Below are 18339 nucleotides of genomic sequence, written 5' to 3' on the forward strand. Positions count from 1 at the left end.
TCAGAGGCAAGAAAAATAATGTAAAATTTTGTTACCTGCCTGATTGTACATATTCTTTCATTAATCACTTTGAAACTATGGATATATATATAGGGAGTTTTTAATGGTGAATCCTGTTTCTAGAGTATTTTTTCTACTTCCAAGTTTTACTATTGTGTATTCCATCCCGTGTGGATTTTAAAGCAATTTGCTTTAATATATTTCTGATAATGAATTAAGACTACCTCTCAAATTTAATTTTAAAGAGACTTACCAAAAAATGGTTATGAGCTGTTTACAAAACAACCAATATTAATTTTTTTTTGTTTTTAACTGATTTATTTTTTTCATAAGTCAAGAGGTTTTAGGAAATTGATTTCAATCCTTTCTGTCATAGCCCATAATTCAAAGATATCTATTATATAGTGTAAAATAATGGATATTTTTTCATTTGAAACCTTCAGCAACTTGAACTCCCTACTAAGGGATTATCAAAGACAGGAAGGTCAAGATATGAGATAATTATACTGCGAGGTGGAATGAACAATAGAGAAGAGTTTTTTTTTTTTCGGCCAAGACTCCCATTGGAGTCCTATACTGCCTAACCATGGTTGGGGGTCAAAGTTCTTCATTTTGTGGGACCGCCACTCAATGATAAAAGTCAACGACCCAGCCCGGATTCGAATCGGCACCGCTATAGACATCAAATTGGTAAAACTGTGTCTTAACCACTGAGCTATGGGCAGCCCTTGAGAAGAGTTGCCTAGAGGGTTTGGTAAATATGGAAGATCATTGCTTGAAGAAGTTTGTCGGGGGGTCCGGTCAGCAAAGAACAACATAAATAAATAAATATGGTTTTGTTTATTTATGTTGTTCTTTGCTGACCGCACCCCCTGACAAACTTCTTCAAGCATTAATCTACGGTCAACTATCTACACCTCATTATGGTAGATCATGTATGAACAGTTACTAGGTATACTTAAAGATGAGAGGTTCTTGCTGATGGTGTTCGTGGATGGTGCACAAGAAGGAAACTGACCATGGTGGCATCAAAAAAGGACAGATTACTGATAGACTTGACAGATAGAGCTCACTATAAATTTGAACAGAGGAAGGGAGCAAATGTGTTGAGGTTACATAATACCTATGAGTAAAGTTCTAGGGGAAATTTGATATGACCCTACATCTAGGCTACTTCCGATATAAAGTGACACTCAACAACAGTGTTGACTGTTGAAAACAGGGAGTGCATTCTAGAGCCACAAGTATCTGGAAACTAGAAGATCTTAAAAGGAGCCATGCCGGGCATTCTGTGGTATCCATCTCCTGCATGGAGCTGTAGACTCATATTAGCACAAAGAAAGAAGGTAGCTGTAATGTAAAAACTCACCATACAGAGGATCACTAAGCCATACAGAGGATAACATCAAGATGGGAGGTTAGAGACTCTCCTAAAGGAATTGTGGGAAAGGGTAGGTTAGGGACAAAGGGGAGGGCGAACTCAAGGAATGGAACCAGTGATTAAGGCTCAACGCTGATGAAGGATTTTCCCCACTGCCTATTCCAGACTGGTGGCTAGATAGATTCAACATGGATCACTGGTTACAGATACTGATGGGATACTATGGGTTCTGGGAAAAACTGCAGAATCTCAAGAACATTTCTCTCTGGTATCTCTGCTGTCATAGAAGGACATTGGGCATGGCTAAGCAGAAAGACTGAGGTGTTGGTCATTGGGGAAGGAGATTTTCTGGTGTACATGGAGAAGTTGAAATAACGCCTTCACCTTAACGAGTTGGGTATATAACGAGATGGTAGTCCCTACAAAATTCATCCTTGGTAGGACCTAATCACCAGAAGAGAAGTATAGGCTGCAGGAGTAAATGCTGAGTGAGGTGGAGAGAGGAATGCCAATTAGTTGTCCCATCAGTAAGGCTTACAGCTATGCCAGGTGAAGAAAAAAATACTATGTACAGGGCTGCACCATATTTATTTTTCATAAAATGTGCCTTTCCTATTTATTATTTCCATAAGTATATAGGGAATAAATAGTACATAAAAGTTTTATTGGCTGTTGTGGCATATGCAAATTCCAGACCTCACTGATGCAGACTCTGTGTGTTAGAGATAGTCTGGAAGGGGGAAAAAAAGGCTGTTTTTGAAAATTCAGTCAAAAGAAGGTGATCAAATAGTTCTGCTGATTGCTGTAATAGTATCATGTAAAGAGCTTATATTCAATAAATCAGTGCACTTTTCAGCTCTTTGTATAAAGTTGGAAAATTTGTACCAGTAAAGACTAGATCAAATAATCTCATATCTCCTCAAATCAGGCTTCAAGTTGTGATAGGTAGTATTTTATTTCAACTTCTTGAAAGTATGGTCAGAAAGTCAAACTAATAGCCTAGCACTAGTGGAGTGATAGTAGTTTTAATGGAAGCATGCAGTGCAAAAAATTGAGAGTTGATTTTGAACAATTATTTGGAAAAACTTTTTATTTATATTACAACTTCAATTTTTAAAAGAGTAAAGAAAATAATGCAATTACCATATTTGATACACTCGTTAGTAAAACTAACATTTGTGGTGAATTGAAGATTTTGACCATTGGATTCTTTCTGTCTAATTTCATAGATTTTTGGAAGCATTTTTAAAGGAATAGTGCTATTATTAAATTATGGAATGACTCCTGGTTATAGGTAAAACATTGTAATTAAGTAACACTTTAACATTGTTTTAAAATAAGTTTTATATTTAGTAATTAATTAGTATATTAAAATAAGTTTTTACTCTAACATGTCTTTATCTGTTCAGTTATGACGCTTTAACGATAGAGATCGTCATTTTCTGCTTGGCGATATCAGTAGTTTCAAAGAAAATCACTAGATAGCCTAATGATCGTACAACCCATATCACAATTGATATGATATCGAGTTAGTTGGTCTTAAAATTTTTTTGGACATTGACAATGACCTATTTCTGGACTAAATTTTTTTGACCAACTAAGCAAAATCATGAAAATAAACTATATGGTTTTCAGAATCTGGGGACCATTTAACCAAAAAGTAATGTAATAGTTCTGAAAAACCCTATTAACGAAAATCTTACATGTTGACAAGTTTATCTTTTGATAACAATAATAAATTATGTGAGATTCAACAAGATTTAACAAAATTTAAACGACCAATGCTTATAAAAGGCAAAGAATCTGATGGAAGACGATCATGGAAACAAATTTGTTTATGTATGTACTCTCATTTTTAAATATAATTCGTTTATCTTCATTGTTCTCAAGATGAGCTATTGATCAATATATATTATTTTGATTTAGAAGGTCACCTTCTCTATAAAATGTTTTATTCTAGTTACAACCTTATATTCACCAAGTTGGAGGACATTCTTCGATGCTCTGCCTGGATGAGAACAGGGTTTGCAAGCCAGTTGTTGAAAGAGAGCTTTTATTCTATAAGGCCCTACCAGATGAGTTGAAACCATACACTCCCAACTTTTTTGGAATTGTTGAAGTTAATGTAGTATTCGAGGGTGAATATATGTATCTGGTTACAGCAAATGTAGAAGAATCAGTTAAAAAAAACTCTCAAATAGGCAGGTAACAGCATGAGCATATTGCTTATATCCTCATTATTTAAGATTAATTTATGAATGAATTTAATGCTTTATTGTCATCTTTGTCTACCTCATTATACAGTATGTTAATCTATTGGTTATAATATTTGTTATTTTTCATTCAGATTAAGATTGCGGCGTTCTGGGAGTGTTGAAGTTTTACCTACTAAATGCCAATTTGAGGATGATATTTCTAATGGGAAGAATGGTACCACTGACATGAATCCATGGGTTCATAAGTGTCACCGAGATCACCTCGCAGCTCTTGTCAAAGCAATACATGCCAGCAAAAAACCACGCAGTATCCTTATTATTGCAATTTATTGAATTTGTACTTAGCTTATTAAATCTAGAGGGTTTTCTTTCTATTTTATTGTGCATATGGAAACTGCTGAGTGTTGTTTGACTTATGTGTTGTAGTATTTGAGTGATTATATGGGGAAAGAGTGATTCTAAGTTCAGCAATAGTCCCCCTTCATATGGCTGTTCCACCGTTCTTATATCTCTTCCATGATCTTGATATTCTGTAGGAACTGCTCCCAGTACATAAAGAGAACCTGTTTTCTTTTTTTTATATATGAAAAAAGGGGAATAGTACCAATTTGAAGAAAGTATCAATATGTTGTGTACCTTAGTAATTTTTAATTTGCACTCCTCTACCAATGCTTCTAAAAAAGATATTTTTTGTTCCCTAGCGGTATTATAAAAGTTAGAATATCTTCCTAATTTTCTTTTTAGATCCACCTTGGGTTTGTTGAACCACTTAAATTCAAAGCAAATTCAGTAGCTCTCATTTATTTACAAATGGATTAGTAATGTTTATGTGATTTACTTTAAAACTTGTATTTAAAAATAATGAGTGTCTTAACTGGCTTAGATTTTATTGTTCTCGAAAATCTGACTTGTGATCTTCGATTTCCATGTATCCTTGATCTTAAGATGGGAACTAGACAGTATGATGAAAGAGATAGCCTTGCCAAAAAACAAAGTAAAATGTTCAAAGTTGTGAACACTACAACTGGCAAATTAGGGTTGAGGGTGGCTGGAATGCAGGTATCACGAAGTTTTATTTTGAATCTTTAAACAATTATAAATTTGTTATTATATTTATTTTTTCTTCACATTTTTGAGGTGTATCAAGTTACTACAGGAAGATTCTTGTGCCGAAATAAGCTTTATGGGAGAGCTTTAACTCCTGCTGGATTTTCTGTTGCAATGAAGCAATTTTTACATGATGGTGTACGGCTGAGAACAGAATTGCTTTCTCCATTAATAAGAAAGTTGGAAGGTGAGATTTAAAACAAGATATCCTAATCACTTTTTGACTAGACATATGGGTAAAAAAATTATAAATAATTAGTTTTATATCAAATTGATTCTAAAACATACTGTTTTGGTTTCATTGTTTATCAGATTGAATTTTAAATTCAAAAGTTTTACTACTAGGATATCTGTACTCGTATACAAGTATTCTTGGAGTTGTTACTTTAACATCTTTCTACCTTTATCTTCTATTAAACCTATAATTTTTGAGGACAGGCTTCCATCACACTTGTCAACTGCCAGGTCTGTAAAGTAGTTATACCTATTACGGGAACATTAAAAGACATGTGCCCTTTCAGTTACTCTCCGTCTATCCTAGCTTACATCTCATTCCTACCTACCTTCTTACATTGGTAACACTTAGTTTACGAATGAACAGGCAGTATCAAGTATGAGTCTCCTGAGACCACTCTTTTGTAACCACTCTCGATAAAAGGTTATAAAAAAGCTTTTTATGCTAAAACATTTTTTTATTAAATTTAAGGGGATTCCAGAGTATTTTGATAAAAACTTTAGGTTGTTGGCCATGTGTAAATTATTTTTTAATACCTGACCTGCTGGCACAAAAAAAAAAATGTGTATATTAATTTTTGAAACTTTGTAGTTCTCTCTTTATGAATAGCTTTTCTAGAATTATTTAGTTTCTTCATTTCATACAACATGTTAACAAATTTCTATTATCCATAACTTATTGCTTATTATAGGGCTTGCTGGGATTCTTGGTGAACAAAATAGTCTCAGATTGTTTACAACATCTCTTCTGTTGATCTATGAAGGTGATAGCACTACAATTTTCCAAAATCAAGATAGGTAAATTATTTGGATTAAGTTTTTAATAATTTATTTCTTAATCTTTAACTTCATTATCAATATAAAGCAATGATAGTTTTAATTTCAATTATTTTATCTTTCCTAAACTTCAGTAGAGAGTTGTTTTTATCACTAAAACCAGGAAAATCTGTGATTTTTCTCTCTAAGTCAAAATCCTGTTGCCTACCCATCAAAGAGTTTAACCGTATGAGATTTTCTTCAACTCGTGACATCAGAAAACTACCCATACTACAAGACCTTTATGTGCTGGTGGAAAACAGTATTTGGTCCAGCTCACTTTCATCTTAGAAGAAGAGGACCAGCTCCTGGGAGCCCACCTGAAAATGAAGCAATTGTTGAAGATGTTGGATAAAGATAGGACTGAATTCAGTGAATTTTCCAAATTCAGTTATTTGATTAATCAGTCAATTATTATGTTTGTTAGTAGAGGTAGCATAATAGTATTTTTTGTGAAATATACTGCAACTGCTAAACCTGTACAGCCAAAAGGCGAGGTTGGGTGTGTAGATAAATAAACATAACTTGCAGGAAGGGATTGCAAATTATTGTGAAAAATGTTAAGTAGATTAGTTGGATAAAGAATTAAAAGGACTAGAAAAGTGACAAAGGGGTAAGATGTAAAAAGTAAATGAAAACATCAGTACTAGTCATAACTAAAATAAATTGATAAATGTAATAGAGTTTAATCATTCATGAAAAGAAAGATGTGGCCACCGCATTGAAAGAAAAAGAATAATGTGTACATATGTGTGGGTTTATGTACGTGAATGTATGTCATGTGCACAGTTACATATATATTTATGTACGTGTATGGATAATATATGTATTGTTTATCTGTGGTATACTGTTTATTAGTTGAGAGTAGGAATTAAGTCTGTATATAGTACAGGCATTACGGCTTATGCTAGGAACTAAGTCCCCACAAATCGTGTAAGTGTTAGTCGGCTGTCACTTGCAGCATTGCATGAACAGTTGACGTAGGCTTAATCTCCTTTTATTATTGCTCAGCCTTCAGTGCGACATAGTGGCACAATTTACTATATCAACTGCTCATTAAAGACGAAACGGACCTCACTCAATAAATTGCACCATGTGGCAGTCAGAGATCACAAGTTTTTGGTTAATTTTTACCTGTTAAGAAATATTTGGTTTTAAATTTTATTTTATCCTGTGATTCAAGAATTTCTTATATTATTTTTTTTTTTGTATAATCATGGAATAATGGATTATATAATAATCATAATGGAAATATATCCTGTTTATTTGATTATGCTGCTAATTGGAATTTTCTTGCAGAAATATGACTAACAATATTTATTTGTTTTTTTAATACTTATTGGCTGGTACTTATGGTAAGTTCATTTTGAACTGCCACGAAAGAATTAGTTGAAAATTTCAATGAAAACAAAATAATTTATAACCTCATATGGATTTTGGCCTACTCACCAGTCTCAACCGGTTCCAGCTGTTCTGCAGTTATTTACTTTTTATCATCTTGGGTCTTCTATATCTGTCATGGCTATTCTGTAACTCTAGCTTAGTAAAGTTTTCCATTCATGAGGCATTTTGTGATGTCTTCCTAATTCATTTGGATGACTTCTCTGGCCTACCAAAGTCATCTAAAGTTTATGATTTTGGTGATGTACACTTCTTTAAATAGCTTATATAGCTCAATATTTTTTTCTTTTGTAGGGATCACCAACCTTGATGAGATCAAATATTTTATATAGAATCTTTCATAGATGAGGATTTCATTCTCTCTGTGTTTATTAGAGTCCATTTCTCTTTAGGGAATTGTTACTTTCAGAGCTAATAGCTGAGCCTAAATATGCAAATTTGGCTTCCTTCTACAGCTTTATGGGCCCAATCTCTACAAATCCACCAATGGCCAATTGTGTAACATCAGTGGCAAAAGCATGCATATACTTGGTTTTTTTCTTGTAAATCTCTGTTTTGTTGAATACTTTTTCTCTGCTTTGGATGCCAGAAGCTTTAAAATTGGAAAGTTCCATAAGTGTATGGCCGTTGAAGGAAAATGTAATTCCTGCGGTCCAAAATATGGCCTTTCTGTGTACAGGGTAGATAACTCTCTTTTCTTCAATACTCATTTTCTTGGAATACTTTCTTCAATCTACAGGAAAGGTGTTAGATTGTTCTATTCTCTATGCAAGGATAAGCCTTCCTTCTTTAGAAGTTCTGCAGGAATACCGTCTTCTCAATGGGATTTTTTGACAGCTTTTATGACTTTTTCGAAGGATCAGTAATGTCATAATCATTGAAGAAGTGTCTGCAATGCTTCTGTTTGACTCATCTCATGTTCTACTGTTCCTTGCTTTAATTTTTATGTTTATGCATTATCAATTGTAGCACCCATATATTCAATATGCCCTTTCCATGTAGAATAGAATATATTGACTCTGTCTTCACTTCTCAAAGGTTTGGCTATCAGCTTGAATGGGACTCCTCTACCATTCACTCCTCTATAGAAGCTCTTTATAACAATGAAATTCATGCTCATAAATTCTCTTAGTTGATGGAAATACCTTTCCCAAGCTGTTTTCTTTCACCTGTTCTTTCCCTCTTCTTACTTCTTTTAATTCTGATATCCCTCTGTAGCTCTTCTTTTTTTTTTTTCTGAATTATGCTATGCTAGGCTACATTTTCCTCTCCACTAATGCAGATTTGTTGTTAAACTATGACGATCTTTGAAGATATGTCCACTACTTGGCTTAGTTCAACTGGCTTCGTAATTGTACCAATAAAGTAATCCCAGTGACTGTAGCATAGCTGATACTTGATCTTTAGTTTCTTTAAGAATCTTGTGAATTTGTCACTGTAATGAGAAAAAAATAAAATATATTGCAACCTCAATGGGATACTAAAGACCCCAAGAAATTTTTAACCTTTGAGAAAATTGATTTCAAAGGTTTTTATTTTCTATTAAAACTCATTTGTACTTAAAAATATAAATGAAGAATATGTCATTATAAGTCAGTGTTAATAGTTTCAGTAAGAAAATATTGGTTTTAACATAAAATACCAATCTTTAAATCCATTTTCCCAAAAGTTACAATTTTTGAGTTATGTTAGCATTTAAGGTGTGGTAAAAAAATAATAAATTAATTTTAAAGAAACAATGATTTCTCCAGTGAGAAGCTGAAGATGTCCAAGTTTGGGTCCAGAGTTGGTGAGTCATCGTTCTTCTGTCAGTTTTGTTAAAAATATATAATCATTGATGAGTTTTTTGTTCTGATATAATTAGCTGTCTAATTATTTTAGAAATTAATAATATGGTTGTTTCCGTTACAATATTTGACATTATACCTCTAATTTAATTTTTTAGAATTTACCTAGAATTCTTGAAATCAATTAATTTTTACTATGTTGTTTACATAAGATCATACTTTATTAGATTATTTACTTCAAGGTTAAAAGAAAAAAGGGACAGTGTTATTAGAAGTCGTGGAGTGTCATTAGATGAAGAATTAATTGATGTGGACTATGAATGTATTACAAGAAGTACCTCAGCTGAGAGCATAACATCTCTACTTGAAGGTGTTACTGAAGTTAGAGCTACCCGGTACCATGGCAGGAGGAGAAGCAGTAGTTGTGCAGGTCAACCGAGGTAAAATTTAATTTGATTTAGTTTTATACATTAAATGTTCATATAAGCAAATTTTATTGGAAAATTTTCCTGAATTATAATTCCAATTAATTTTTTTATTTATTTATTTATTGATATTTACAACTGTATAAAAAATACAATAAGCAAATTTGAAGTAAGATCATAATGATATGATACAGCATGCAGAGAAACTACCCAATAATAAAACTCTAAAAACATTTTACAATATAAGGTCACGAGGCCATCTTCTTTTTAGGCGCCTCGGAGGATTGCCAGGAATGGAAGAGGAAGCAAGGTTAGAAACTAGTGGGTTTGGGTAGTTAGGGAGTTTATAATGGAAGGAATGATATCGGGTTCGGGCTAGATCGGTTACATAAGGAACATTTAGGTCTTTATGGATGGTTTTATTAGTAACAAAATAAGGAATATTGAGGATTTTGGGTTGTAAGGATTGGATACGAGAGGAATTCGAAGGTATAGTGGTGCCCCAAAGCTCAATTCCGTATGTCCAGATGGGCCTTATTATTGTCATGTAGATCAGTCTTTTGTAATGAGTTGAATGTTTAGACCATTTGTCTAGTAAGTGCTGTAATAGTCGGAATCTATGTGCAGTTTCCTGTCTTTTCAGTCTTGTGTTAGGATTCCAGGTTAGTCGTTTGTCAAGGTATAGTCCAAGATAGCGAATCTGTTCTATAGGGGTAAGAGCCACATTAATTCAAATTAATAAAACTCTATGAGTGAGAGAGGGTTTATTCAGATACATGTTTTTTTTTTTTTTATCACTTTAGAAAAGAAGCAGAAACCATAGTAAATGTAATCATTTATTTCACAACAATAATTCTTACAATAATAGGTTTGTACTATACTGTGATAACCTTTTTGAATCGCATTTTTTCCTTGTCAGTTCTTTAAAAGAAAATGAAAAATAAGTACAAATTATTAAAAATTCTTCAGATGGAGATGCTATGATATGTATTATAAGGACTTTTTCTGTTGTAGTTTTTATTTTTCACTTTTATGGAGTGCTGACCTAACCATCTTAATTAAGCAGATATAGACCATTTATTGATTATGTACTGCTTTTAGTCATGCTCTCAAGCTACTTTACTAAGCCTATTGCTATCTAGACGTCGCTACTTTTTTTTTAACGACAGGATATGGCATGAAACAAAAGCCATGGAAAATCCAAAACAATTTTTTTTTTTTATCCTTTTTTATCTTTATAAGTTCTTAGTGTAATAATATCATCTGTAACGACCATCAAATTATAAAACTCAACCAACCCTGTATCTTTGATGTTATTCCAGGTCATCATCTGACATGGGCCTTTCAGATCAGGCAGAAGAAGAGCCTTTCACAGATGTGAGAGTGATAGATTTCGCTCATTCTTCACATTCCACTATGGCTGAGTGCGGAGTGTATAATGGCCCTGATGAAGGATTCCTCTTTGGTTTGGACAACATAATTGCTATCCTCAAGGGAATTGAGAGGGAATACAGGTAGCTTCAATTTCTTTATTTGTTTCATGCCAGCTTATGTCTGTACAATAAGCTTACGTGTAGCAGCTAATGCTTTTTAATATAATTTTATTTTAAAATTAATCAATAAGACATGGCCAAATGATATGATCAAACTTTACAATGAAGGTCTCTAGTCATTGTTTGTTAAATTGAACATAATGTTTATTATCATTAAAATATGTAAATATGTTGATTCAATAATTTTGTATAAAGTGATTGCAATAGAATGTCAACCATTAGAACAATGATTATTTCATACAATTCAAAATTCATTTTAAGTAAAATCTGAATAACTGGTTTAACACTGTTTGATTTGTTGCTCATGTTTTCTTTCTTGATTTGAATGTAATTTTGTTTAATGAGATTGTTCCGAAATAGCTCAGTTTCATCTGTGGTGTAAATATGGGGCATGTTATAACCATTGTTTTCAGCACTTATATAAACATGTTATAAATGCATCAGAATTAACTTTAATATCCAGTTGAGAAGTGATAAGTTATAATTTAAAATATTTTCATCAAATGTTTTGCTTCCTAAAAATTAATCCTTCTCTCCTTGTAATTTGTTTACTTCTATAATTTCCAATTGACTATTTACTGACTGTTGCTGTCTATTTCCTCGTTTGCTTGATTTATATAATTGTATTATGGATTTAAATTGGTCGAGTGAGTTCACAAATTAATTATAATTAATAATAATAACAAATAATTGTTGTTCTTAAAATTGACATCCTACTTCAATTTTTAGTCTTTTTTATCTGTAAAAATTATCCATTAAGATAAGGATCAATTAGTATAAATCTCATTGCAATTTTTTTTGTATTATTTTATTTGTTAACTAAATTGATCTAAATAATGACTTAAAAAAACTTGCACATTGATTTATTCTTATTATGTAGCCTTTTTTTGTGATACATTCATTTATAGTTAGCTAGTACATAGAGCATTCTACAAATTTTATCTTAATTGTAAAAATTATTTATATTTAAAGTACAAAATGGTGCTTTCATCTTACATGGTATCATATATTTGTTAATTTTTTTTTAATAAAGTGTCATAACAAATAAGAAAGTTTTAGTGTCTTTTTTAATTATTTATATTTTCGAAAAAATTGAAACAAGGAACGTTGGTTAGTATTAGGTAAATCAACTATTATATCTTTTTAAATTGAGTGTACATCCTACAAATAATGTCCAATTATTCTCCATTGCGTGACAATTTCATTCTTGTTTCAAAATTATTAATAGAAATAAAAATAAATGATTTTCATTTTTATTCCTAACTTTATTACATTTTTAGTGGAGAGTATTCTCAATGCAATCCTGTTGTCTTTGTGTATTTTCTTTATTTTTGGAGTATACTTTCCTCCCTTCCCACATCTTTGAATGTACAATTAATTGACAAATGTGGCCCAACTGCCTGAGCTGGAGTTCTTCCTCCAATTTTCCCAGCAGTTGAAAGTGTGTATATAAACATATATATTTATGTCATGTTAATACAGCTAAGAATGAATTAAGGATAAGAATGAATGAAGACCATTGTTATGAATTATGAAATTGTTATTATGACTACTATTGAACTATTGTATTATTATTATGAGCTGTAAAAAAAGTTTATTCACTTGGTGAGAAATTAAAAAAATCAAGAACTACCAGACCCTTTACGCTTCATTACATCTTATTTTTGGCAAGTTTTAGCTATGGCTCAATGAATTTTCATCTGAGTACAGTCGTTTTTATTATCATTAACTATTGACCGTATAGTAAATGAAGAAAATGGTTTGAGTAGTGATCATAAATAACATCAAAAATAGTAGAAACTGGTTATTATGCCTATATTTCACCCCATATTGCAGGCCTTCTTCTTGACTATAAAGAACAATTATTTTACATTTCCCCTCATTATATGTATATATTTTATGATATATGTTTTATAATATTCAAGCAATGTTCATTGTGTGGTTAACATAATCAATAATATATGTTTTAGTGAAATATTTTTTTTTTTAATATTAGGTACTCTTTTGTATATCTGAGACATTCTCTTTGTTATACTTTTCTAAATTGAATCCATTAAGTTAAGAAATTTGAAAATGATAACAATTTATATGATCTTATTCACTGTTGCTATTGAATTTTATCACCAATATTACTATGCTTGCTTATTTCTCATGTCTTTAGAAAACGAATGTACTGTGGATTATTATGATTCTTTGAACAGGTGACTACGTCTGTGACTAAACATTGTTGCTAAACTCACTCATAAATAATAATTCATACTGATATCAAGAACATTCTCAATGTAATTGATAATGTTAACATTTATAACCTCACTTCATCTGGACCATGAATTATTGACCAATGTATAATATAAACCTAAAAGTGGTTGAACATTTTAGTTAAAGAAGTAGTCAAGAGCGGGCCAAATGTCATTGTATAAGAAGATTTAATAATTATAAAGAAATAAATTGCTACAATCTCATGTTAGTATAACTTCTTAGTTATGCTCTAATTGTAACACTAGATAATACCTAAAATTATTTAAAATCTTAAACACTGTCAATTCTAATAAATATGAACATTTCAGACTTCATGCACAAACGTAGAAGGTATGATAGACAAAGATTTGGTCTAATATAGATGTATATATCATCCAAACTCAATACTTACTTTACCTCAAACCTCTGAAAAAAATGTATGATTCTCTTAGAACTTTTGGTGGGCATTCTCATAAAGAATCTTTCACTGTACAAGTTTGCTTGTTGGAGGAATGGTGTGAGCCTAATCTCATTTTTTTTTTTTTTTTTAATTTTATAAATGTTTGCTTTAATTCCCAAAATATAATTTAGTAGCTTATTTAGTTATTATATAGCTGTTATATCTTAAATTAAATTTTGTCACCATAGTAATACTATTTGATGTATTAAGTTATTTCACAATTTTTTCCTTTATATACTCTTGTTGTCCATCCATTTATTTGTGGGCTGTAAAAATGATTATTTTATATTAAATTTATTTTACCTTTTATGCAAATAGGTCTGAGGATGAAGTGATTGCTGTATGACTTGTGTTCGACATATGTTAGTAAAGTTCTTAATATTTTTCTTTCTGTTATCCAATGATTAATATGTATAACAATTGTTAGTATTACTGTTTCATTATTGTTTTCTATTTTTTTCCCTACTAGTCTGTTTCTCATTAATGTTTAAAATCAATTTAATATTTTATTAGTTGTCTAAAGGAACTTATTTATTATACAGTGTAATTTCAATATTTGCATTTTTAAGACCTGAGGAATCAATATATGTTATTAATATTTTTAACTCACACGGATTATGGAGTTTGGAGGTGAAAGAAATTATATTGAAAAATCTCAACAAAATTTTTCAAATTTTTTAGTTATCATATATTTTTGTATTTATTTAAATATATGCATTGGATATTGTTTGTTTTTTTAGCATATTCTTAACAGTAAACTATTTGATAAAATCATTTTAGTATTGTCTTCATTAACTCTTTTCTATAAAAAACAGTTGAATTTGTGAGTTTTACAAATAGGATAATTGTTGCAATGTGGGTTTTTAAAAGTTATTAACATTAATCATGTTAAAAGTTTTTAACACTAACTAAAGTCAAGTTTTATACCAACATTATTAGTGATGCCTATTCTTTCCTTATGTTGGATTAGAGTTTATTTCTTTAAAATCAGCAAAATGTTACCAATTATTTGTACATTAAAGATAAGTGCCTAATAAAATCTCATTCCATTGTAATAAGATATTAGGTTTTTAAAAAATGTTAATATTGACAAAATGTATTTACCTAAACAGGTGCCTTAATAATTCCACCTTTTAGGTATTTTTCTCATACTTGTAAATTTATTTATAATAATTTAAAGTTATAATAAAATAAGATGTTAAGTATAAAATTATTAGATTATCAGTAGCTTAGAACTTGTATCAGTTCCATAAAAAAATTCAGTTTCTACACAGATGACATGACAGTCAAATTTAATCATTACAATAGGTAACATATTTCTTCGAAAAAGCTTTAATGACCTGTTTATACTCTTCATTAATAACTTTAATTGAAGAAAAGTCAGAGAAGGTGTTATATGACATTAAAGGACAAATTAAAGGTTCACTTTGAAGACTAAGTTAAACACTCCTTCCTTCATAAATCCTTGTTTAATTTTTATAAACCTTAAATTTTGGCTTTTTTGAGAAGTTAAAAATAGAATAAAATTAAGTTTTACAGTATAAAAAAGAAAATTTTTCTGATTTATATGTTTGTAGTATAATACCTTCTCCCACTTTCCTCATTTATAAAGGGACATTTAAGTGGTCTGCTAATCAATTTCAAAGAAATTAATTTAGATTTTAAATTTATTTCAAAATAGAGACAAAATTTATATTACTTAATCTTTTAGCCACAAATTGAGAATGGATTTTGGAACACTCAAAGAAAATATTTCATTCAGCAAAACAGACTAGTAAAAATGTCAATGGCCCAGTATTTATGTGCTGTATTGTATGATAATGTAAGATTTAAAAATAGGTTTTTTTTTTTTGCTTTATAACTTTCTATCTGAATGATTTCCTAATTGGAGGTTTAGATATTGTTTCTTTAAGAATATGTACAATGTTATACTATTGTTACTTTTTATGTTATTGTTTCTACAAAATTCAAGTATATTAATCTAGTGTTCATTAGCGTTTTTAAGTGATTTATTAATAATTTATTGTTTTAGATTAATTTAAATATTATTTAATAACAGTTTATAAATCTGTAAAGTATTAGATATTTAAGGAGGATTGCTATCTTTTCCTATTCTAGCTATTGTTTATAGTGGTGTTAAAGAAAAAAGATAGATGAAGTAATACAGAAAAAAATAGTACAACTGGGCTTTTGTTTTAATTGTTAATTTTTTGCGATATATCTACTGTAAGCAGTTAATTAATATATATTTTTTTAATATCAAGAAAATAGCATACTCATGACGTGATTCAAAAAATTATTTTCTCTAAAAGTTTTAGATACATTTACTAAGAAACTTCAATTACATGAGCCTAAATCTAAACCCCACATCCTTTAATCTTTTGGTACTTAGTTCTTTAACTAATATTATTAACTAAGTTTCATTGCTGTCACCTGATTTCATTATTACAAGGTTTATTGTTTTTTATTTAGCCTCTTCTTATCATTAATTGCCTATCTTTCTGTGGACCTATAGTGTAGTAAAAAAACTCTAATTATAACAACATGTGGCACTGTTACTATATACAAACTTATCAAATTTCTTTCAACAATTTTTATAAAACATAAAACGAGTAATCATAGAAGTAAATAGAAATTAGTGTTCCCCACTTTTACGAGTTACTCAATATGTTCTGTATAGCATGTTTATGTATTATTTAACGAACTCTAATATAAAATATACCAAACTCTTATTAACTTATTAAAAAATCAAATAATATCACTTATTAAAAGAATTCCTGTAATCTGTCATAACTATATAGCCTTGTAAGAACCTTTCAGTATCTTAAGTTGTCAACTTCACTTGCTGGCTTTATGTTTATTTAAGATAAGGTGTTTATAGTTAAGAATATACATGATGCTATTTATTATGCTTCCAATTATGTTTTAATTTAGTTATTACCAAGTCCTTGATTCGTTACACTGGAAGAAATTTGAGGATATATGTACAAATTAGTTTTTAAACATTTTTTTTAGTATTAAGAAATAACGAACTATCTTATGGTGACTTATAATCTAGTTTTTATTTATTTAATTTTGAAAACCACAGGTGTTAATAATGTCATGAATATTATTAACTTCTTTAGATGCCAAAGTTTATGCTTAGATAATATTATCTTGTAAATCATTGCTCATTGGTAATTTAATCTTAACTCTTTTACCATAAATATTTACTTAATGATAATGATAATTCTCATTGTTATTTAAAAGATGTGTAGAAATAAAATAGTGACTGCTCAATAAAAAGTCATTAGTCTGTCTTTTCTAGATGTAGTAGTATTTGATCTTTCAGTATTATTATTGTGTAATTAGCTGATTAGAAACAAATTATAATTATTTTTTTATAGAAAAACAAATTAAAGCTATTGTTCGTTTGTTTTGTTATTTTTTACCTAAATTTCTTTATAGTTTTTATTGTACTAAAACCATAAGATATATTCCTGATAAATAATTATAAGATAAAATATACACCTAATTTCGCACTAGTTAATTTTTTTATCAGACCGTTTTATCCAACCTACTTTTGTTTCAGTTAGAATCAAATGGACCATGTCACTTAATGAAAATGGAATAGTTTGGGGTAAACAATGCATAAACAAGAATTTTAAACTAATGTTTAATTTATTATATATTAATTTTATAATATAACTATGATTTGGTAGACTCTTCCAAGGTCTACTCGAAGTAATAACCTGATACTAGAAAGGTGATTTGGAAAACGATGTTGACTACACCACCTCCCAATAATACTGACTAATTTATTTACTTAATCTAAAGTAGAATGGAAACTTATAAAGTATTCAGGAACCATTAGATACTTGGAATATAATCTTAAATCAACTTCTTCAACAGAAATATTTACAAAAAAAAAAGTCAAAAAGGTTAATTTCTAAGTTGAACTACCACAACTGTTGAAAATAAATTTTTACAATGTAGCATTCACAACAATAAAGAGAAGTCCAGTATCATAAATAATTGAAATGAGAGCACCATAGAAGCAGTTTTTAAATATTTATTTTGATCAAAAAATTACGTTAGGTCCATCACTTTTTATTTTTTGAAACATTGACGAAAATTGATATCAGGCTATTGAATCCTGTTGTTTTAATGAAGTTTATGCAGCTATAGTAAAGGAAAGGTTTTTATGTACTCATTTCATGCTTTAGTAAGAGAGCAAAGAACTTCAAATTAGGGCATTTCTCTTGCTTACTTAAGACACTCCTCTATGATATGCTTGCAGTTAATGCTGTTTGGCAATTCTATTACTTTTGTGTGGATTCTCTAGCCATCAGACAGCTGTGGTCAAGGTGGAAGTAGACTCTTTCTTTTCCTGACTTCGTAAGTGTTGGTTTTACAAATTTAAGTTTATTTATCATATGTTTGTTCTAAAAATTTAGCCTCTTTTTCCAGATGAGTTTTCAAAGAGTAGGTATAAACTAAAATCGGGACAGTTTCTCTAAAATACAAAAAAATAACTAGAACCTTTTACCAGGAACACCTCTAAGAGTGTACTCAATATTAAATAATACTTAATGGAACACCAGAGTTATCTGTAATTAACAACCCTTTTTTAACTTGGGAATAGTCTCTAGAATTATTTGGGGGTCTCATAAAATAATAATCTCATGACAAATTCAACACATTGCTTTGATCCAAAACCTCAGGATGATGTGTATAACATA

General features: G+C 30.1%; 1 protein-coding gene across 4 annotated transcripts; it reads left to right on the forward strand.

The window, feature by feature from the left end:
- Positions 1 to 2859: 2859 nt before the first annotated feature.
- Positions 2860 to 18291, forward strand: LOC106679322 (inositol hexakisphosphate kinase 1). 4 transcript variants are annotated; one of them, XM_067046719.1, is made up of 10 exons: positions 2860 to 3220; positions 3342 to 3586; positions 3729 to 3904; positions 4481 to 4656; positions 4735 to 4891; positions 5631 to 5736; positions 9185 to 9382; positions 10690 to 10881; positions 17194 to 17237; positions 17898 to 18291. In XM_067046719.1, the coding sequence occupies exons 1-10, from the start codon at positions 3188 to 3190 to the stop codon at positions 17972 to 17974; spliced, it is 1404 nt and encodes a 467-aa protein (XP_066902820.1). In that variant the 5' UTR covers positions 2860 to 3187; the 3' UTR covers positions 17975 to 18291. The 4 variants fall into 4 exon arrangements, with proteins under 4 accessions (XP_066902820.1, XP_014273905.1, XP_024214581.1 ...); XM_024358813.2 differs by having other exon boundaries at positions 2863 to 3220; positions 17190 to 17237; positions 17898 to 17914; XM_014418419.3 differs by lacking the exons at positions 17194 to 17237; positions 17898 to 18291 and adding an exon at positions 13937 to 15753 and having other exon boundaries at positions 2862 to 3220.
- The last annotated feature ends 48 nt before the right edge of the window (positions 18292 to 18339 follow it).

Source organism: Halyomorpha halys, unplaced genomic scaffold (genome assembly GCF_000696795.3).
Source record: "Halyomorpha halys isolate HHAL.00 unplaced genomic scaffold, Hhal_1.1 Scaffold194.1, whole genome shotgun sequence".
NCBI classification, from domain to species: Eukaryota; Metazoa; Arthropoda; class Insecta; order Hemiptera; family Pentatomidae; genus Halyomorpha; species Halyomorpha halys.